The sequence below is a fragment of the Betta splendens genome, chromosome 2, assembly GCF_900634795.4.
Source record: "Betta splendens chromosome 2, fBetSpl5.4, whole genome shotgun sequence".
NCBI lineage: Eukaryota > Metazoa > Chordata > Actinopteri > Anabantiformes > Osphronemidae > Betta > Betta splendens.
Genome location: NC_040882.2, coordinates 4,765,404 through 4,787,939, shown reverse-complemented (window position 1 = coordinate 4,787,939; position 22,536 = coordinate 4,765,404). Strand labels below are relative to the sequence as shown.

The 22,536-nt window shown below is 46.0% G+C and overlaps 3 protein-coding genes across 6 annotated transcripts; 1 reads left to right on the top strand and 2 right to left on the bottom strand.

Annotated features, from left to right (window-relative positions):
* Positions 1-782: 782 nt before the first annotated feature.
* On the top strand, positions 783-3,520 carry n6amt1 (N-6 adenine-specific DNA methyltransferase 1). Of its 2 annotated transcripts, XM_029139402.3 has the most exons (7): positions 783-1,133; positions 1,220-1,306; positions 1,398-1,488; positions 1,763-1,846; positions 1,930-2,071; positions 2,145-2,265; positions 2,684-3,520. In XM_029139402.3, exons 1-7 carry the CDS (start codon positions 1,000-1,002, stop codon positions 2,685-2,687), a joined length of 663 nt encoding a protein of 220 aa, XP_028995235.1. In that variant the 5' UTR covers positions 783-999; the 3' UTR covers positions 2,688-3,520. The 2 variants fall into 2 exon arrangements, with proteins under 2 accessions (XP_028995235.1, XP_028995227.1); XM_029139394.3 differs by having other exon boundaries at positions 2,145-3,520.
* On the bottom strand, positions 2,446-11,324 carry gart (phosphoribosylglycinamide formyltransferase). Its single transcript, XM_029139381.3, has 22 exons — positions 11,082-11,324; positions 9,997-10,146; positions 9,603-9,698; positions 9,348-9,522; positions 8,747-8,858; positions 8,607-8,675; positions 8,411-8,536; positions 8,196-8,283; positions 8,018-8,103; positions 7,781-7,949; positions 7,469-7,700; positions 7,085-7,179; positions 6,831-6,940; positions 6,146-6,344; positions 5,818-6,069; positions 5,007-5,159; positions 4,511-4,714; positions 4,242-4,400; positions 3,886-4,016; positions 3,233-3,374; positions 3,041-3,156; positions 2,446-2,856 (listed from the first exon to the last, which is right to left on the bottom strand). The coding sequence occupies exons 2-22, from the start codon at positions 10,139-10,141 to the stop codon at positions 2,665-2,667; spliced, it is 3,051 nt and encodes a 1,016-aa protein (XP_028995214.1). The 5' UTR covers positions 10,142-10,146; positions 11,082-11,324; the 3' UTR covers positions 2,446-2,664.
* Positions 11,325-12,614: 1,290 nt separating this feature from the next.
* Positions 12,615-15,721, bottom strand: LOC114851186 (uncharacterized). Of its 3 annotated transcripts, none has more exons than XM_029142841.3 (5): positions 15,639-15,721; positions 15,041-15,330; positions 13,262-13,528; positions 13,029-13,181; positions 12,615-12,946 (listed from the first exon to the last, which is right to left on the bottom strand). In XM_029142841.3, the coding sequence occupies exons 2-5, from the start codon at positions 15,315-15,317 to the stop codon at positions 12,780-12,782; spliced, it is 864 nt and encodes a 287-aa protein (XP_028998674.1). In that variant the 5' UTR covers positions 15,318-15,330; positions 15,639-15,721; the 3' UTR covers positions 12,615-12,779. The 3 variants fall into 3 exon arrangements, with proteins under 3 accessions (XP_028998674.1, XP_028998677.1, XP_028998676.1); XM_029142844.3 differs by having other exon boundaries at positions 15,625-15,646; XM_029142843.3 differs by lacking the exon at positions 15,639-15,721 and adding an exon at positions 15,517-15,636.
* Positions 15,722-22,536: the final 6,815 nt, after the last annotated feature.

The following is a 22,536-nucleotide window of genomic DNA, read 5'->3' as shown; positions in this document are numbered from 1 at the left end:
GCTAAGATAAAAGGTGAATATTGCATAACTGAAAACCATTTAACCCTTTGCACTATATTAACCGTGTGGTTATTTTCTCCCTATCTATGGGTCTTAAGGAGACTGCAGGTGAAGTAGGACCAGTGCAAGTTGGAAACACCTCCTGATGAGGCTTGAACCCATGTGACAGGACTGCTGATCTGTTGTCTAAAGCACAGCTACAGTACCAGAGGTCTGTTGTGTCCTCCATCATTTGGTTTTGAGGCTTAGATGTTTTTTAGGAAATTCATATTATCTGTAGATACTGGCCTTCCAGCATCTACAGATCTTCTTTATGTTATTGTCATGGCTTGCAATATAGTCATGACATGTTTAGAATCTGATCTCATATAGACAAATTCAGCTGACGCAGAGAAAACACATCTATGGGCGCCGCCTATAGGAACCCAGTGAGTATTACAACCACTACACAGCAGTTCATTTTGCTGTGAACTGTCCAAATGCTCAGACTCAAAAAATCCACTTTAAGGCCAGTGTCGGTATCAATATCAGCAACAGAAACACGTTTTTATGTAGTGTGTTGACATATATTTGTGCACTCTTGCTGCAGGTATTCTGGTTACAATAAATGCGCTTCTGTGCGTGTTTGTGATAGATATTGCATTGTCATTCTCATCGCATTCTCAGCAGTCAAAATGAACGCAGGAGGAAGCGCTTGTGATGTACAGATGTTCAGTTCACTGTCCTTCCGCTGGGTGGCGGTAGTGCGTCGTGTCGTCCTATAAAAGCCTTAAACCAGGAAGAAGAAAGCGTGACTGTGACGTAAGCTGTAAACATTGATGGCACGTGAACGTTAGCGACAGTAGCTCTCTATACATTTGTGTAGTTACACCGCAAATAGTGGGTTTTGGTGTTTCGTGTGTAGTTTCTCCTACTTAACTAAAGTCGACCCAGGTATGAATCGACATTAGGTTAACATTAGGCAGTTAATGACCGATAGTCTCCAGCTGGACAGGAGACATGTGCACAAACTACCCCACACCCGTTTACTTCGCGGGGCGAGGAGACTTCAGAGACGTGTACGAGCCGGCGGAGGATTCGTTCCTTCTGATTGACGCTTTGGAGAAAGATGCGGAGGAACTGCAGCGTTTACGGTGGGGCTCTATGCGAACACGTTTCCTGTTTGTAGCGGTTCGTGACGTCAGAGTTTTACGGTTTGCTCTGTCTTCGTCGCGTGTAGCCCGTGCGTGTGTCTAGAGGTCGGCAGCGGCTCTGGTGTGGTCTCGGCGTTTCTGGCGTCAGTGGTTGGACCTTCAGCGCTGTATCTGTGAGTGACAGCTCCGTGTCCAGCTTCACATCTTCTGGGTGAGTGACGTAAAGCTACGGATCCTTAATTTCCTTTTCTGTTTGTGTTCCAGTTGCACAGACGTGAATCCTGCAGCAGCCCAGTGCACAGCACAGACGGCCTCCAGCAACAAGGTCCTACTGCAGCCAGTCATCACAGACCTGGTACCAGATCGCTCTTCACATTGTGATTTAAATGAGTTTTGTACAAGATTTCAGTAGATCTCCAACATGTTTGTTTAAATTGTACAAGCAACATGAAATTAACAGTCCTGCTGTCCTTTAATCTATTGGTGTAGTATGTTAACACACATACAGTGTAGTCTGAGGCGGTGTTTAGCATTTGTGTAGTCACTACACAAAAACACTGAAGGAGGCCATAAATATTAGAAAATAGTGAATCTTTAACTGCAATCAGCACCCCCCCCCCCCCCCCCAGGTGCAGGGTCTTCTCCCCCAGCTGAGTGGAAAAGTGGATGTGCTCCTGTTTAACCCGCCCTATGTGGTGACGCCTTCAGAAGAGGTAGCTCAACGAGGCTCAGCTTGATTTTACAGACGCGGATCAGCTGTGTTTATTTCTGTTTCTCATTATTTCTTGCCCCCCAGGTCGGCAGTACAGGCATCGAGGCTGCGTGGGCTGGTGGGAAGGAAGGTCGAGAGGTGACTGACAGATTCCTGCCCACTGTATCACGGTTACTGTCCAGTAAAGGACTGTTTTACCTTGTTACCATTGCTGAGAATAAACCTGGTGGGTTTCTTTGGCCTTGGAACACTTTTGTTCAAAAAGTCTTAACTTGGATAACAAGTTTTCTCCCCACCAGAGGACATCATCCATTTACTGAGCAAATATGATTTGAGGGGAGAATCCTGCTTGTCTACAAGAGCTGGCAATGAAAGACTGTCCGTCCTGCGCTTCCACCGGTGTCACACGAGTGAACGCAAATATCCTTTAGAGACATGTTGAAATGAGAGCAAATGTGTCAGGAATTGTATTTGTAAAGAAATGGAATAAAAAAATTAAAAAGCAAAAAACTAAAATACATCTTATTTTATTCAAGTGTTATTGCTAAAGCTGTTTCTTACAGACAACTACAACTAAACTGATACAATTAACTACAAATCTGCAAATCACCAAGCAGCTTTATTAATGAAACAGACAGACAGGATCATCATGCTTTCAGTTTTAGGCACAACTGGAATGTAACTAGTTTAGAGTAATGCTATTCTAACACAGGGAATGCTACCAATTTGGAATATCAAATACATGAAGTAACCATAGCATTGGCCTCGTGTATCCTGTGAACAGCAGCACCTTTTCAGCAGGAAAAAACATTACACTCTTTAACTCTGGGATTTCCATGTGATGCTTCCGTCGTCTCCAAGCCTGACTGTGCCGCTGGCTACGAGCTCCAGAGCAGCAGGGAAGGCGCGATGCTCCGCCTCTCTGATTCTGTCCGACAGACTCTCCTCAGTGTCGCTGCCCAGGACAGGCACCGCCTCCTGTACCACAATGGCTCCTGCATCAACCTCCTCCTACACAATGAACAAAACAATGGCCCTTTAGTGTTAATATAAATGGTTGCATTGCAGTACAAATTGTACTGCAATGACAACATACTACACAAAATTAGAATAGCAATATCTTAACGCAAACACGTCTTAAAGCCAGTCTTGCTTTAAATACTTCTGGATGTGTGGACTAGGCTGTTCTACTTACTGCTACAAAGTGGACCGTGCAGCCAGAAACCCGCACCCCAGCCTGCAGGGCCTGCTTCTGGGCATTCACGCCTTTAAATGAGGGCAGCAGCGACGGATGGATGTTCAGTAGTTTTCCTGCAAAGACAATCACAAGTTGACCATTAGAGTCCCTCCTGTGGCAGTGTGAGGTGTAGCCAATTCATTTCCTCACCGGTCCATTTCTTGACAAAGGTTCCTGTGAGGATCCTCATGAATCCAGCCAGACAAACCAGCTCCACCCCAAACTCCTCCAGCACACGATCAATGGTGCTGTCAAACTCTGCTCGGCTCCCGTAAAGTTTGTGGTCCACCACCTATTTAGAGTCAGGCAGAAGTGAATTTAAACGAGCTTTAAGTCCAGAGGTTCACTAAAGCATTTCAACACGCTGATTATGTCTTATCAGAAATGCATGTACAGATCAAGCTGTGCTTTGAAATAAAGAAATTCAAGAAATTGTTATTCATGGCTCATTGTAACTTTACTAGTTAGACCATTAAACCTGTAAAGATTTTCAGTTTGTTTTTCCTCCCAGTACAGAGCTGCCAATGTTGCATCATTACACAACATACCACTGACAGTGTCTGCTTGTTTATGACATTTAGCAGCACTGGGGTGACTCTCAGCTCCTGTGACATTTTGTACACTCAGTTTTCCACAATACAAAATACTAGACTAATGGCCAAACTCATGAAGGTCCACAATGATGGTCTGGGGGGAGGAAAAACATATGTCTTAACCAAATTCTTTTCCAACAGAAATAAATGTTACAATTTTAAGTCATGATTTACCACTTGTGTAATGAACAGTTGAGTCTGTATGATTACCCGTGTCTGGATGCCAGCCAGGGACGCTCTCTTTAGGCCCTGGACTCCAGGTCTGTTGGAGATGACGACCACGATCTCTGCTGAGCTGGACGGACGTTTGGTCTGATCTATTAGCGCCTGCAGGTTGGTGCCTGCAACAATGTATTCAATATACTTATAAACAATACATTATCCGATCAAACCTGTATACACCTAGTTTTATCCAAAGGTCACAGTTCAGGGAATGACATCCAAAGCTCACTAAGACGTTCAAGCAGTGTAAGGATGCAGACAGACGAGATCATAACTGCCCCGCTGGGTCGTCAGCCTAGTGAGACACTGTACTTGCAGTTCTAAATTCAGCACTAATAACACACCTGTGCCAGAGATGAGAACAGCAACTTTGGTCCTCTTGTGCGGTGTGACGCCATTGCCATGGCAACAACCATTTCCTTCCATCTCTGACTCTGCAGTCGATACTGGTCCTTTATTGAGCAGGCTGTGTTTCAGGTTACGGACGACTACAGGTTCTGCCCCTGCACGCGAACAAAAGAAAATTCATTTAAATTCAGGTTTTTTTTTTGCACCTTGCCACCAGTATAAAAAACAAAACACTTTATTAAAGCTATAAGTTGTAGTGTCTCACCTGGCTGCTTGTGTGCCACTGACCCCACAATCCAGGCCTCCTCACTGGCTTGAAGCTGGCGCAGGACCCTTTGAGCATCTAGAGGGGCAACCACCAACACTGCACCCAGACCGCAGTTGAAGGTCCGGGCCATCTCCTCCTCGCTCAGCCCGCCCTCCTTGTAGAGCCAGGAAAACACAGGAGGGATGCTCCAGCGAGAGGCATCTGAGCCATGCAGAAACAGTGTATTCATGAGAGCCGTGACCTCTACATTTTAAAAGGCTGAACATGATCCTGGGGGCTACTACAACACAAACAGGAAGACAGCGTTGTGCTGAATACACAGAAACAATCTGAAGGTCAGGCTGCTAGAAAAGTCATTAGTCATGTATCTCTCTTAGTACTTGTTTCTCTCCAAAAATCAGACTCATGTGAAGGTAAACCTCCCTCCACTTCATGGAGGTCAACATTTTAAATGCACTGATGCCTATTAAGTGTCTGAGTGCTTTCATCTCACCTAAATCCACTGCCAGCTGCTGAGGCACCACCCGGGGGATGTTCTCCAGCAGCCCACCCCCTGTGATGTGAGCGTAGGCTTTAACGGCGCCGCTGCGCAGGACCGGCAGGAGCAGACGACTGTAGATCTTTGTTGGGGTCAATAAAACCTCCCCTGAAGAGAAATACCACAGAGGGTATTTTATTGCCAGCAATTACTTATTAATTTGCTAGTAAATTTTGATAACTGTTTGGTCTAAAATGCAGCAGCAGGGAAGCGAATCAATTTTTTCTTAATATGCCAAGCCTCAAAGCAAGGCCAGTATTTCTAACAATTAACAATGCACAGCATATATGAGCTAATACATTATATAGGAGGGAAATAATATGAATCTGATCTTCTCCAGCATTGGGGGGTCCATGCTCAGTACCGCAGCTAAAATGCTGAGCATTATTTATCATGACATTTACCCAGAACCAAGGGGGGTCTACGGTTACATAAACCTCTACATAAATTATTACATTTGCAAAGCTAGATGATCCCTCTGACCTGAGCACCAGGCCTCCGAGCTTAATCCTAATAACGGTGTAATTTATATTCTCACCATGACAATACCAAGAAACTGGTATAACATACATAACATCTTCATTTATCGTATAAGCAGCCTTACATTTGCCAATTAGCACTAAAAGTACAGCTGAGGCCTGTGTGGAAGCTGACCCGTACCTGTCAAAGCCATGATAGACTCTGTATGGAATAAAAAACATCTGTATATAATGTAACCGTAATAAAAGCTGCTACTCTGACATATCCTCCAATGTAAGCGACCCACCAAACGTCTGCTCCGGCTGGACAAAGGGAGCAGCACAGCTGTGTCGGACACCGGCCTTCTCCATGACTTTGCGGACCAGACTGAAACCGTTGCTGTGGACTCCAGAGGAGGCCACTCCGATCAGCAGGTCCCCCTCAGTGATGTCCCCCAGCCGGGGCAGCAGGTTTCCCCGCTCCGCTGCCCCAACGCAGAACCCAGCGAGGTCATACTCGCCTGGAGCATAGACCCCCGGCATCTCCGCCGTCTCACCACCTGGACATCAGCCAAACACTTAAACCATGAACGTGACGTATAACATCTGCAGCACTGTTGACATGGCCTCGCTCACCTAGCAGAGCGCAACCAGCCACCTCGCAGGCCTTAGCGATGCCCCCAACCACCGAGGCAGCCACGTCCACGTCCAGGCTGCCGCAGGAGAAGTAGTCGAGGAAGAACAGTGGCTCGGCACCGTGGGCCAGTACATCATTGACGCACATGGCCACCAGGTCCTGGCCCAGTCCAGTGTGCTGCCCGCACGCCTGCGCAATCTGATCACGCCACACACAGTCACATCATGAATGCTGCCCGAGACCACAGTTCTGTACCAACATTCAGACTCATTATCAGATATGCTGGTTAATTAATGATCTCTGGACTAAGCATTTTTAAATTGAATCAGCTTAAGACGGTCCATTAAATAATTCTGAATCTTTCACACTTTAATAAAATGAGTTTCTGTGATTTTTAGGAAGCCGAGCTTCAGGATTAGCACGTCTCCCCCGCTGCTCTATTATTCCTCAGCCAAATTTAGATCTACAGCATTTTATGGTTATTTCTTACTCTATATAGAAAATTTAAGACCGAGTCGAGCTTTTAACCCTTTAGTCACGGTCTAGTTTGTTCTCTGACTTAGCTTCAACATCAGCTGCCACGTGTTCGACGACACATGACAGATAAGGTTGTATGAATAAAAGAAGCCGTATGCTCATAAAGATGAGTTTACTCAGTGGTAGAATCGAGAACCCAGTTCCCACCTTGAGCTTGGTCCCAACTCCGTCTGTCCCAGATACGAGTATGGGGTCAACAAAGCCTGCAGCCTTCAGGTCAAACAGCCCAGCAAAGCCTCCGAGTTCTGCAGTGCACCCTGAAAGACAAACCATAAAAAGACTTGGTTACTACTTCATCCATATTTGTATCAGGGACCCTATTTATCTTAGAGTACAATTACTAAAGATACTAAAATTATTGAAAGGAAGCAAAGGGATGTTTTGCATATCTATCAAGTTACCAGCACGAGAGGTTGCCTTGGCCAGAGGCTTGATCATCTCCACCAGCTTATTACCAGCAGCTACGTCCACACCGCTGTCCTTATAGGTCAGACCGCTGTCAAACAGACATGAGACTGTGTGTAAGAGCCCGACTGGACACAGCAGCAAATGCCTTTGACTTAAACGTTACAAAGTCATCAGAACATCTGGTTGAAAACCAGAGATAAAGTTAAAGATGAAATTCACCTACATTATTTAATTTAAAAAGAAAAAGCTTTGACACAGGAACAGTGGTGACATTTTATTTATTTTGGTTAACAAAAGCAAGATCAAATGCAGAAATGCAATGAGTCCATACAGACAAAAAGGGGCTGGTTCAGTCTGCAGCACACTCACACACACACCTGTGTCTGCTGAGGTGGGCGATGGCCCGGTGGCCGATATCGCGCCGGTACACGGCGCCGGCGAAGCCGACGGCTGCCACGCCGCCATTGGCTGCCTGCAGAGCGGCCTCCAGGGACGACCTGACGGCGGTGACGGTGAGGACCCGGCCGCCGCTGGAGACGACGCCTCCTTCCTTTAGAGCTGTGCCAGCGTGGAAAACCTGCACGCCCATGTCCTCAACCTGGGCCAAACCTGTCACCAGGAATAAGGCTGGGTTCAGTACAGTGTTGCACAGATGACACGATTTTACTGCCCGTGTGGCATCGTGGTACCTGTGATGTTCACTCCTTTCTCGTAGGAACCAGGGTAACCAGCGCTGGCCATGACCACAGTGACTGCAGAGCTGTCCTGGTGCCACACGGGGGGGTCGGAGGCCAGTCTGCCCTTCATGGTGTTCAATATCACATCGTACAGGTCGCTCTTCAGGAGCGGAAGTAGCACCTGACGAGGAGCAACAGTTAATGCTAAATTAACATCCAATCACCTGATAATCATTCAGTAAAACACACCTGACACTCAGGATCTCCGAAGCGACAGTTGAACTCGAGCACCTTGGGCCCCTGTTTTGTCAGCATCAGGCCTGCGTACAGCACGCCTGAGAGAGCAACGCGGGAAACCATAAACTCACCAGCGCACATACTGAAAAGATGCAGGACATGACACAGCCACAAAGAAAAGGGTGCTTGCCCAGATAAGGAGCTCCCTCCTCCCTCATCCCGTCCACAGTTTTCTGAAGCACCATCTCTCTGATCTGCTGCAGCAGCTCCTGACTCACCTGCACGGAGTCAAGGGAAGGCTGGGTAACGAGCACATCAAAAGCAGCAGCAAACGCGATCTGTAGCAACTGTGCAGTCAGGCCGAGAGGAGGAAGGAATACTAAGGGTTCAGTGTTAACCCGGCACCTGGGGGGTGGGGCAGTAGGCCCCCATGCCGCCAGTGTTGGGTCCCAGATCACCGTCCTGCAGTCGCTTGTGATCTTGTGCTGGAGGCATCGGCGCCACGGAGGAGCCGTCGCTGAAGCACAGACACTGTAGGAGCAAAGGCCCAGGTCATTAGCCGCTCGTTAAGATCAGGCTCGTGAGCTTGATTTGTACTTACAGAAACCTCCTCTCCTTCGAGAAGCTCCTCCACCACCACAGTCTCCCCCGCAGCCCCGAACGCTTTGTCCTGTGAAAAGACACCTCCTGAAAACTCTGCAGACGCGGGAACCGCAGGACGGACGGACAGGAGCCTCGTACCTTCATGATGTCCATCACAGCCTGACAAGCCTCGTCCTGGTCCCTCGCCACGATCACTCCCTTCCCCGCTGCCAGACCACTGGCCTTCACCACCAGTGCAGGAAAGTCGGCCCTGCAGGCCCCACACACACAAATTAATTAACTTTTCCGCACAAACGCAACTGGATGAAAAGCAGGTAATGATTTTGTGGGTCATTTAACATTTGCAGAGCACACTGTGGTTTGGGATCCACGTGGCAGCTGTTCCTCTGCCCATCATGGTCTCTATGACCACATAAATGGCTTTCACACAGTCCAACAGATTTTTATGCTTGTCTGCAGAAAAATCCATTTGGGTTTGATCAGTGTGTGTAGAGGAGGCTCTCGTGTGGAAAAACAACATCTCAGATCATTAACTCCTGAAACCATGTGAAAAGTCAAATTCCATTTGTTATCAGGATAAGAAATTTATGTGTTTAATCGCTCATAAAATTTAGAAAGTTGCTGGAAATTAAAACTGATAAGTACAATATTATAGTATTACCATAAACAGTATGCACTTAGTATTTGCTCTCACTAGACTTGGGGCTTGTGAACTTGTGCGTCTGTCTGCGGTACTGACGTGCGGATGTAGGCGCAGGCCTCCTGGGGGTCCGTGAAGGCACCGTATCGAGCCGTAGGGATGCCGTGGCGCTCCATGAACTCCTTGGAAAACCTTTTGCTCGCCTCCAACTGAGCCGCTTTGGCAGAGGGTCCGAAACACGGCACTCCGGCGTCCGTCAGGTCGTCCACAATGCCTGAAGGAGGAGTTAAAATACAAAGGGACGGTTGAATAGAACATTCAATAATGGCAGAAACGGTGCCAGCGTTCACTCACCCGCTGCCAGCGGCACCTCGGGCCCAACAACAACCAGGCCCACATGGTGATCCTTACAGAACTGGGCCAAGATGGTGTGATTGCTGACCGACACCTCTGCACAGAAACAAACAAAACATGTGAATGAAAACAACAGTTATGGTTAATGGAAGACATTAACGCCTGAAAATCATCATGAGAAAAACAAACTATAAACTATACACCAAGGAAGGAAAAATAAAACCATCAGACACACAGCAACTGTCCATGTAAACTACACCTGGGCTGGTCCCCGTTTTAACAGCTAAACGCCAAGCTAAGCGAGTTCTGTGTGCAGCTCATGCGTCGGCTGTTATTCCTCCCCAGGTTGGAGTTCTACCAGACCGAACTAATGAGCCTTAGTGTTTGCATTTACCAGAATTGCTGATCTTCCCACAGCCGGCGGTGCCAGCGTTGCCCGGAGCCACCAGGACCTGTTGTACGTGCGGGGACTGGGCCAGCTTCCAGGCCAGCGCGTGCTCCCGCCCGCCGCTCCCGACCACCAGCACTCGCTCCGACATGGTACCTGAGCGAGAGAACAAATCCCAACATGCGGTACTGGACCGCAACCTTTCAGCAAGTGTGAATTAACCATTTAATTGAATGCAGGAGTGACCTATAAGTAAAGCCGTTTGCCGAGCTGCGAAGGAGCGCTGACCTTTCCCTCTGCCTGGGGTCTTACATTATCTTGTTATAGCACACTAACAAGGACGCAATCAACTAGAACAAACACACAGGACAATTAATCAACAATTAAATGGCACGGTCACCGAGCAAGGCCCAATATCCAGCAACTGAGAGCTCATTTACATACAAACACAAGCTGTTATCAGGTGGATACACAGTGAAGCACGTGCAGTGGCATCACCGTTGTTCTGAGCAGACTGGATCACGGGTTCTGGAAACATTGATTTTGTAGCTCAACGCTGATCACAGAACCACAGCACCTTTTGCAACCTTTTAATAAACTGAGATCAAAACGTCCCAAGCGGCAGCGACCTGCACTGTCATGAGTGTAAGGAGGTTCAACATCACAGGTTAAACGTCTGCTCTGGGATAAGGTCGAGTACAAAGGGGCGAGTGTTGCACAGTGAGTGAAATCAAAGGCTTTGATTGAAAACGCTGCTCATGTGAGTCACATGTCACAGAGCAAATTATAAGCACGAGGTTTTTTTTAACGCTAAAATGAATGAAAGGCAGAATTTGTAAACATTCGCAGACTAAACCTTAGACTTAGTTTAAGGGTCAAAAAAATAGTTGAGTTTACAAAACTTATCAGAATAAGCTCACAACAACCATTTGCACGTGCATAAAACGACATGGTCCAGTTCATTAACGCCGACTTGCATTAATCGTGGTCTGCGGTGCCATTAGCACGTCTTTATCTGGCAGCCAGCTGATTCTAAACAACAATTATACCAACGAAAACGTGAACTAAGCGTCCACGCAGTTTGGACTCACCTGTGCGCGTTAGTGGAAGTGTGATGCAGGAAGTAGCCGGAGCCCGGTTCGGCCAGAAGTCCGGAGCGTCTCTGCCCTCAGCCTGTTGACTGACCGTGGATGCAAGCTGTTATCACGCCACCCACTCGTTACACATACCACGTGGATTCAATACACATGTAACAAAGCGACGCACGTCCACGCGCTAGTCTGAAATAATGTAAATGACGTCATAAACGGTAAGTATCGGGTTTGGTTCTACTGTGGGTTCGCTTCTCACCTTTACAGCAGCTCAAGATAACTTTACAAAACTTTTAGGGTTTTCTACTTCCTCTGGGCGTAACTGTCCAATGCATCATGGGAATTGTAGTCAGCAGGTATGCTTTGCCTCAGCAAGAGACGTCAACCAAATCGACGTCTCTTTTGCTTTCTTTAGATGACACATAAAGAAGTCTTTATTTTCACACTCATCTGGAGATAAAGTATATTTTATAAAAGTTTTATTCATTGATAAAATATATTCAAAATATGCTCGGGCATCCATTAGTAATACAGTCTATAGTCCATGTCTGCCTTATTATCTTTTAACAAGTGGCAAACGTGTTTTATTTAAACATCTTGTAGCTGTGCTTGTGCTTCAATAATTAAAAGTAATTGAAGTAATAAAATATCACTGCCAACATAAATTATGCAGAAGGAACTAATAATAATGTTAATAATAATCATCATCATTTTCGTATAGTAATTATAGAATGATTAATCAACAGAAACACATACTGTTGATAAAAGCTCTTTTAAAATAACTAATTAAAGTATTCAACCTTAGGGTAACATTCAAGGATACATGTTGACAAGATGACTAATAAAAATGAGGTTTGTCTTTAAACCTGTGTTCTGATATTTTTAAACACAACAACCAAACTTAAACCAACTTAAGAGTTAAACTTAGCTGACCTTCCCAACAGAGTGATGGTGATTCTTTATTGTTTATTCCGATACCGAGGACACCTCCGTATTGTTAGGGCTCAGTAACCCCATCAGGTTTAATGTGGCCTTTGGAGCAATCAGAGATTACGCTGCAGATAAAAGCATCTGCGCATAATGGCTCTGAAATATAAAGTGGAGCGCTGTCATTTACTGCTTTTGAAAGAAATCAATAATTCTCGAAAGTCAATCCTGAAGTTAACTGGAGTATGGCGTAAAGTGGCCAAATAGAAATTGATGGTACCTGCTTTGTTTTATTCAGTTAAAAGTCTGGATACACTGGGCGGCCGATGAGTTACAGTGCTTCAATAGTGAATTAATGCAGTAGAAAGGGCACAGTCCGTAACCTAGGCAGGTAATCCTGAATCATTTGCATAAACAGCCCATTATAAAGTGCTTATTTACCATAAACCCTTGATGAGGTAGAAACATAACATGATGCCTGTGAATGAATTATGGGGATGTGCTGCAAAGGATGAGGTGTAAGAGCTTCTGTAGGGATTTGGTGATGATGGGGAAAAATCTGCTAAAAGACAATTCAAGAAGTACATTTATGTAAAGTAAATTAAATTGAAGGTCATAATGTCCTTTTATTGCTGCTATTTATTAAATGGTTGGGTGAAGGTCACTGACGGATGTGAAATGTACTGATGCTAAACACTTAGTCTTTAGGTCTCATTACATTTTTTTATTTGAATTAAAATAAATAAGTCGAGTCCTTGTGTGCTTGTCCAGTCACGCCAGAGGGAGTTGAGGAGCATTGAGGAGCTCTTGACCTAAGTCTGTGTGTCGCAGGGTGAAGAGTGTGATGCCTGAGCTGTATGCTGCAGGGATTGTGATGTGCGTTAACGTGGCTCGATCTTGCTCCTGCTCCTCTTCGAGGGCCATTTGTCTCACCTGACCTGAAGAGAGGAAGAACATGTAAACAACATGATGCACCCCACACGACCAAAGCAGGAACAAAAGCACGAGTGATGGCCTCACCCTCAACATCTAAGGCTTTCCACCGTGGGTCAGTGTGGCTCTCAGACAGACTGGACAGACAGCAGTCAGATGTCAATCTCTGCAAGACGTCTTGTCGCTGAATCAGCAGCACAGATTCACTGCAGAGTCTCTGATGCACCTCCTCTTCACTTACTAGAGATGTTTTAAAAGACTACATTAACAGATGTCATCATTCTCCTGCACAACAAAGTTACTTCCTTCACCTCACCCACCTAAATCTAACGGGTTGGTCATAAAAACAGCATTGGACGTTACACCAAATATGAGCTGATGGTGCCAGGCATCGGGCACCTCCTCGCCCTCTGGTACGGCAACTTGCATGTTCATGGTTGCCACGGGAACAGCACCTTTTCGGATCCACTTAGAAAGCCAGGGGACGAGCTTCGCCCGGCGGCGAGGGTGGAAGTGGAAGAAGCGGCCCGTCACCTGACCTTGACTGGCATCTTCTGCTCCTTGGATGAGTTGGGTGTGAGTCGCCCCTAAAAGGACATAAAGACAAAAAGGACATTGCTCACCACCTGTGTGAACATTAAAGAAACGCTGGACCTGATGGTCGTATCACATTTGATATGTTTGACATCAATTAAAGTAAAATGTGTTTGTTTTCCACCCTGAAGCCTGTATGTGACGACAGCTTGAGCTAAGCGCCAGAAATGTCAAAGGCAAAACTGTGTAGCGGAGCTGAAAAAGTCAATTACAGTCCCTCCTCTGAGGGACATAAACCTCTTTGTCTAATTCAAGGGGGTACTTTTGAATTTGCCTGGTTGGCAGTGCAGCCAGCTGTCGCGCTGGCAGGAAACTGTGCTTATGGGTTCAAGACATTGCAGAGCCTCATTCGGCAAGAAAGTTATTGTCTTTGCTAGCATCTGTGACACCTGAAATATTACTGCTGCTGGAGCTGCGTTACGATATGCACCTATACAAAAGCGGCTTTTATGTATTAATATTTCATTAGCTGAAATGTCACAGAACAGAGGCGGCAGCTATGAGCTACCTGAAAGTGTTTATAGTTTAAGATCTTGGAGTTTAGTGAATTTTTATGCACCATGTGTAGACACAACACTTTCACTCAGTGCTATAATAAAAAGTTACACAAAGAAAGTTTCAAGCTAGAAAACATCAATGTTTTAAGATGGGAAGATTTTATGTAAACTTTGACTTTCATTACTTTTCCCTCTAAGACTCAGCATCAACCACAGAGCAAAGGTGTACAAAGTACAAACAAAACTAAAAATCAACACAGAGAAGTAAAGTTACCTGAGCGACAACACAAACTATACACAAGTCTGTAATCTGTGATCTGTGATAATGACATGTTTACTCTCCTTAAAGGGTTTCTACATATCAAACTGTTGCTTTAGGTTTATCAAAGCCAACATCCATGAATATCGGTTTGATTATTTTTTAACATTAGCTGAAATATTTTGACTCTTTATAAAAAGGTGGTTAAAAATTCAACGAGACCATGTAACACTTAGTTGGAACGTTTAGTGTGAACATTAGATGATAATAATTATCAAACAGAAGCATCTCAGTTCCTTTTGAGATGAGAGGGTCACACATACATAATTGTCATACAATAAGATGAAAATATGCAGGTAAGGGAGTAATTCTTAGCATATGCTGATGTAGATTACAATTCAACTTTCAGAGGGTTTTTATATTCAGGCAGAATCAGTGTGAGCAAAACAAAAATGTCTATAAAGACATACAGTAATATTTGTGTCTTTGACCATTTTAACAATACTTCAAAGTAGGAGCGACTATTATTATCGTTACAGATGATCTAAAGGATTTTATTCAAGAAGAAGACAAGAAATAAACAGTTTTAATGTTGTGCAATGTCAGCGTGTTAGTCTGGTGAAAGAAGGATCTAATGACAATGCAGCCTCCTCTCATCCACTTCAAATGTTTGGTTTTATCCACACCGTACCATACAGAATCCACTGTTTCAGGTGAAATCAGCGTCTCGGCTGTGTGATGTAGTTTACCTGCTTGGCTCCGGGACAGCAGGTAGTCGGGCAGCGGTGAATCGTTCCTCCTCAGTCGCGTTCGCACACATTGGTCGGCTCTCTCGGGGGTCACATCCACGCCCAGGGCCCTCAGCACATCCACCACGGCCGTGGCCCCGCAGGCTGAGGCCCCGATCTGCAGGGTCTGTCTCTCCAGGGCCTCCTGGATGGGCCACAGCATGGCCTCCTCAGCATCTGCCGCCTCGTCCTGCTCCTCCTCGCTGCATGCGTGGACCTCTTCACACCCTGCTGCCATTCAGCAGCCTCAGCTGGAGAGATTAGAAGTTAGTGTGCAAATAATATGCTATGCATGTGTGGATCAGTAAAGTGCTCACATTACGTATTGGCTGGAAAAATAGTTCAATACCGGTTCAAATGAAGCCAGTTAAATGACTCAAAGCACTTAAGTATCTAAAGTTTGACATCACAGTAGCTTAAGTCCTCCTGATTCTTACCAGTTTAACCCATACTAATAACCCAGCTCAGTGACAGCTAGACTGTCAGACGTCTCTGGTAATTTCGACTGAATAAGCACTAACATTTGTCGTATCAGTTGCAATTACCGCTGTTTTCTCACCATTTCTCGAGGAAGCCGACCAAACCGACCAAAATAAATTACGCGCATGCGCAAAATACACATGCTTTTATTTTCGGGATTCTTTTACAAGTAGCAGTGAGAAGGAAAGGAACCACTACCGCCCCCACTGGCCACGTGCAGCCATGACAGAGAACACACCGTTCAGGGACTAGTGGGTTGGAACATTATACTGTATGTACGTCCACTTCTTTTACACGATATTATCAGTGTTTGTAAATGGTGAATTCAATTCTAACTCAAATTATATGCAGACATACAACACATGTTGCTCCTATTTGAGTATGTTAGGGTTCTGTGCCCGAAATTAAACTTCCATCTCATTTATTTCCAAACTAAATACTCCTTCATATCATCATATTTAAATAATTGTGTACTCTATAATACGATCCCTGTCTGTGAAGGTTCTCATTAATCCCAAAGGTTCTGATCAACTATACCGCTTCGTCTCCTCTTCGTCTCCATCGTCCATCCCTGCTACCAGTCAGTCAGTCAGTCAGTCAGTCAGTCAGTCAGTCAGTCAGTCAGTCAGTTTTGAAGAAGCTTTTTGAATGGAACCTGAAAGAACAAAATGTTCATTTGCCTGTGAACAGCTTTACATCTTGTATATCCTTGTATTCTTTCCAACCAGAGGAAATAATCCAAGTTGCTAAAGATGATGATTGCTTTTTTAATCAACTAGTTATAATATAATGCTCTCAAATCTGTAAGGTAAGAAAATAAAATGACTTGTGTTTAGTGTATGGTGCTGAGGATGGACCTTTTTCCTCTTTCAGGTTTGTATTTGAGGTTTCGTACCACTGCAGTCCCGTGACTGGCCAATAGATGTCAGTGTTGGCACACCTGCATGCAGCGGGGAGCAGAGCAGCATCCAGTGTGGAGTAAAACAGACATGGTGTCATTAATGATGATGCTTGGTGAAACAGCCTGAGGCGAGTAGTGTGTTTCTGATGGCTGCTTCCTCTTTTGTGTTGTGCACAGTTATCACAGGAAGAGGGGACATCTTGGGTACACAGCAGAGATTCTGAACTCACTGCTTCTCGTAATGTGTAAAAGCTCTAGAAGGGCGGTCGAAACTGTGTTATCACAGTGGAGGATGTTCAATTTGTTTCAATTCCTTTTTCCAATTTCACACCCATTTCTGTTTCCATTGAAGAAATCAGAAGGTGAGAGCAGGAAGTTCTGTGTTGGTGGCAAAACTTGTGCGCTGTACAAGGCAAATGTTACATTCATGTGCAGGAATTTGCCAATTTATTCACATGTGGCACATATTAAAGTCACCATAGATACAAATCTTGCTTCTTCAGTTGAAGATCCTCCAAACACAGAACTGTCACAAAACAACGGCTTGCTCCAAATTGTTCTTTCAATAAAATATAACAACTGCTCTTCCTCAAAAAGAAAAACAGGCCTAATTGAGCCCAAACTTCATACAGCGCCATCCGGTGGTTGAAACCGTTATAACAGCACAACCCACTGATCTGCATACATGAACACAGGCTTCGAGAGTTGTGCTGTATGAAGAAAGTCTCAATTTATGCTCTGGACCACCTTGCTTGGATTTCCCCCACGCTAACGCCATCTGTAACTGCTGATTTCAGATCAGCTGTCAGCGTGCGTAATCACGGGCTTCGCTGCCGGTTGGTATTCGTCTCACCTCCGCCTCCCCCTGGTTTTCCACCGGCGCAGCGATGGCTGCTGGGAGCGCTACAAGCGGGGTGTGATTAAAAATGACTGGGCGCTCCGAACGTGATCCGACAGCTGATACGAAGCGTGTCAACGCGGAGATGAGGGGAAAGACTCCACGTCTGGGATGAAAGGCGGGAGCGCAGAGGCTGCCTCGCTTCCTCACAGGCAGCCTTCACCTTAATGTCACCTTTTGCCATTTTTAGACAGTGGAGACGCTGCGAAGTTGAAAGCCCCGCAGTGAGGCTTTCTTGTCACGCGCACATCACAGTTAGTCATCAATCTTGTCAACAAATATAGAGATCAATGTTTTTCAGGAGATTGTCCTACATGATTTAAAAAGTGTGGGCACAACGTGGCTCAACATGGGTTTGGCACCGCCGTGCAAGATGAGATAATGTGCAAAAGGGAAATCAAAGCCACAAATGGCAAAGTCAGGCAGGAATGAGAGGCTCAGGGAGGAGGAGACGTGCAGCTATCAACACCAGCCTCTGTTGCTAAGTGCAAAGAGTGTGAATTGCTGGCATCCACTTCATAATTAGTTTTATTTTGCTCTAAGAGGACATGTTCTATAGCTGCGCGTACGTAACATTTCCCATTAAAGCAAACAGCTGGAGGCCCGTTGAGATTGTTTTTCCTCCTATTACACAATGTCCACGTCTCCTACACATTGTGTTTTGCCGCCCTGTGTTCTGCACCTGCGTGTGATCGCCCCTTTGCCAGCCTCCAGCTAACGACGGCCTGTGCGAGCTACAGAATTCACAAAGCGGCGTCTGAAGATGAGAGAAGGCGCCAGTGTGTGGAACACCGGTCGCTCCTGCAGTGGACGGCCTGGTGTAATGTACCAGATGTGCAGGATAAGAGCGATCATCTGCACACAGGCCCGGGGTCGTCCCCCTGCGGGCAACGAGGCAGGCAAAGTCTATATAAACGCTACCTCCGTGACCCCTCGGCGCGCGGCAGCTCTTTAGGGATCTACTGGATTAACCGGCGTCTCACCGGCGACGCGCAGCCATGACAAACAGCAGCGACGCCTTCAAGACGCCCGCAACGGCGCGTTAGCGTTGAAATGAGGCTGAATGCGGCCGCGGGGGCTCGGGGACGCTCGGCCGTCCCCTCCCCTCCCCCTCCTCCCCCTTCGCCGCTTGTATCAATAATAAGGGCCCAGCCCGTTTGCACAGAAGCAGGGGACGAGTTTCTGCAGAGCGCTGGAGGACATCCATCCTGAGCACAATCCACCTGCACCCCGTTTCCTTTTATGCGCCACGTCCGGGGTCCCGCTCTACACGCCTTGTAAAATTGAAGCGTCCACACAAAGCGACGAGGTCTATGAAATTCATGCCTTATATTCTCCATTTCGAGCAGCCGGAACGCCCTCCTCGCCGTTCGCCCGCCTTTATATAGATCATTACGGCCGCGGCGCTCCCTCATTTCACGCTGGTGAAGTTCCAAAAAGTCAGAAGTCGTAAATAAGCGGGCGGAACCCTCTCAGCACTTCTGTCTTTTGTCAAACACAATGTGGATTTTGCACTTCAGGAAACATTTATGTGGCAGCTCAATGAGGCTTAGTTCAGAGTCTAAGTCACCGAATCCTGATCTAGCAGTAATTAAAACTATAGCAGGAAGCATCACTGGATCTGAGATACAATCACATCTTTGCGGAGCTCAGCTGTCAAACACCTATGATTATTTTATGGTTTACTCAAAATCCCATCAATAGCTTTTTGTCACTCGTGTAAATACTGCATAGCACAGATTGTTCTTTCCACGACGGTATGAAAGATCCCTCTCTCTAACTGTTCTTTTATTTAGGAACCCATTATGTCTGTTCAATCTGATGGAGCATCTGGAGGGAACACGCTGTGTGTCAGTGCAATTTAAAATCAAATTTAATCACTTAAGGTAATTAATACCTTCAGACATTTAGTGCGGCGTAATATCTACATTTATGTTGATTTACAGCGCGATTTAAAGCTGGAACCTTCAACCAGTCGGAAAGAATTTGACGATTAATTTGTTCTCAGATGAAAATAAGACTATATGTACCCAGTGTGAATATAAAAGCCGTCAATGACCCACTGATAACAGATTCAATCACACTCTCTCGAAGCTCCCTTTGTCCGAGGCTCAAAATGAACTTTGCATGGACAAGAATTGCAATAGCTCGACAAGCGCCCTGAAACAGCTGCACTGCTCATTCGTGAAGGCAAATCCAATCATATGCCACTTTAAATCACATCTTCATCGGACGCATGTGTGAGGCAGGCGTGACACGGTTTATTCCTATTATCTATAGGATCGTACTATATTCCTATTATATCACGTACAGTGCCCAAAAACAGAGCGAGTCATTATTTTTGAATGGCTGATTTGACGCCGTTGTTCAGGTGTTGTTGTAAAAAATGCTTTATTACCTTTTATCACAGTGAGCCAGGATCAGATTTGTCTCCCCCCTTTGCCTGACATCGCTGTGGAACGCTATACATCATCTCCTTACTGCAAAAACAAACTGTCCTTGGCAGATAATGTTCCATAAAGTTGCCCGAGCTGCCTGTTTTTCCTCTTTGCGAGACATTTGTCAGGTTTCTCCGACAGCGGGACAATTTATGCTCCTTGCCCATACATCAAAACATAAAGGTGATGAGTTCTTTTCTGAAGCTGTCAACTTAAAATAGCGGTACTGACAGTCCAAATCACACACACGACATTCAGAAAATGAACCAAAAAAACGTGAAAACGTCCCGTCTCTGAACTCAGCGCTGCTCCAACTCTTCAACGTGGCCTCGCTGCCGCCGAGCCCTCGCGCCGGTGTGGCAGACGTGACTGAAAGGTGCTCTTTAGGCTCAGACACCTGTATCAGGCAGCCTGGCATTAGCTCATGATGCCCGCTGTGGTAGCTGTCACTTTAGCTGAGTGTCTCCACAACACAACGCCATTTTCCCTGCTTCATTTCTCCAGACCCCCGCTGCTCGGTCCGCAGTTTAGCCATCACCCTCTGACATTTATCAGCTTTTCTCCAGTCCAGCTCCTCAAAAACGCTCCTATCCAGGAAGAAATGGTAAAAGTGCAGGGAGGCTTCAAACAGGTTTTAAGGAGGTTGATGTACTGTGCTAGTCTGTTTTATCTGCCTTGGCTGGAAGATTAGGGCAGTGAGGGCAGCGGTGGCGAGTTACATCCAAGGTGGGATTTAAATTCGGAAAAGCACCACTGGTATTTTTGAGAACCAGCACAACCACCACCTAGAGATAAACCAGCAAGGACAGAGCAACGAGGCCTCGATGGGCATGTATTTTACAGGGCTGAACCACAGCCAGCCTGTCTTCATTGTATCCACATGGGTCATTGTTTGGTCCTGGTCTCACAATGTGATTAAAGACAGTCATGGAAAGAGGGAGCCAGATTAGTTTGTCTTATTTTGGAAACGTGACCTTTACACAAGACCATAAATGACATGATATCAACACTCTATATGGTTTTAATATAGCATGATATATATATATATATAGACTGGCATTTACAGTAGCTGCTAGAGAGCATTTAATTCTAACCAGTAAATTTCCTCTATTCAGTCGTTCACAGTCATTTTCAGTGTTTTGTGTAAAGACAACGGTTTTTATAATCAATATGTGAATATAAAGAAACTAAAGGTGAAATTTAAAAGACCAAATCCATGTAAGTCACAGATATGTTAGACGGGTTTACTACACAGAGAGCCGGTGTGTTTTTAAAGCTCTTCCGCTCCCACTCGCCCTTTTGGTAAACATGAAGCGTCACCTTGGATCTACTTCTCATCATGTCCTCCCTTGTGACTTCGTTGAGGAGTTCTCATTGTTGCAAAGTGATTAGGCCTCAAAGGAACAGCCTCTCTGTATAGTCTGTTTATTTGTGTGCTGCGCGTGTGCGTTTGTGTGCGGGTGTGTTTAAAAGAGAGACAGCGCGGAAAGATGAGAGAGTGAGAGCATTTTTGAGGGGCCCATCTTCTGATCTAGAACCAATTTCTATGCAAATGCTTAGACTTGATTTAGGGAAACCCTGCCTTTGTTCGGCGCTGCAGCCGGCGTTAAGGTGTCCTGACGCCGAGCAGCCCGACGCGCGAGGCGCCCAAAATGCTCATATTTCCCCAACTGACAAACTCGCAGTGTGATGTATTTGCCTGCATCTGCACATGACTGCAGGGGAACACCGTGACAAACAGCTACGGGGGAGAATCACACCTCACGGGAGGTAAAGGCCGGCCACCTAATCGTGCTTCTTTGGGGAAATGTTCCTCTTGGCCAATGGGGCAGAAACCAGCCGATCATATTTCCCGCCCGCTGCATTGAAGCCCTCAAGCGTCATTCAGGTAACTGATATCGCCGTCTGCTCGCTGCAGTGTTTCAGCCGGGCGCCACCTCTCATCAAACGCTACAGGGGACACAGCGCAGAGCCGTGCGCGCCGCGGCTGTTAATGGTTGTCGGCCATGATGGTTAGCTATTATTGTCCATAAAACAGTATAGAGCAGAACTGCGACAGCTCTGCGTTTGCATCGAGCATCAAAGTGGGAGAGAGAGAGAGGAGCTCCAGCGTTTTCAAAAGAATGTATAAATAGACAGCGGAGAGATTTTCATGCACACGCACGCGCGTGGAGGGAACTTTGTGTGACTACGGAGGAGAGCGATGACCCCTATTTCACTTACAGGTTCCTAGATGAGCTCAGACACAGACGGATCGTAAGCAATCTCGCCCGCCGCGCTGGTAACGCGCTGTCCTGCCTTTGGTTTGCCTGATTCTGATTCGAGCAAAGGCTCCCTCCATCCTCTGGGCCGACGGTCATATCGCACCTTCAATAAAACGCTCCTTATCACTATGCAAACACGTAGCGAAGCACAAGTTTGTACTCGGGCCATGGCGGCGAGATGAGCCAACTCCTCCAGTTAATTATGTGCTCAGAGGATCTCGCTGACACGTGCTACTATAGATCAGTGGCACTCAAAGTCCCACTCAGGGGCCACTCGCAGCCTATGAAAGACTTCAGAGCGGCCCTTGAACATTTTCTACAGCGAAACATACTCTGTCCTGTGCTGCTGAACCACCTCTACGTTTATGAGGATGACAGGATCCATAATTAATGTATAATAACCTCAGCTATAGCTCAGTGTTTTTATTTCCATTCCTCCCTAATTCCTCCCGCTCTATTTTTAAGTAATAATGCGC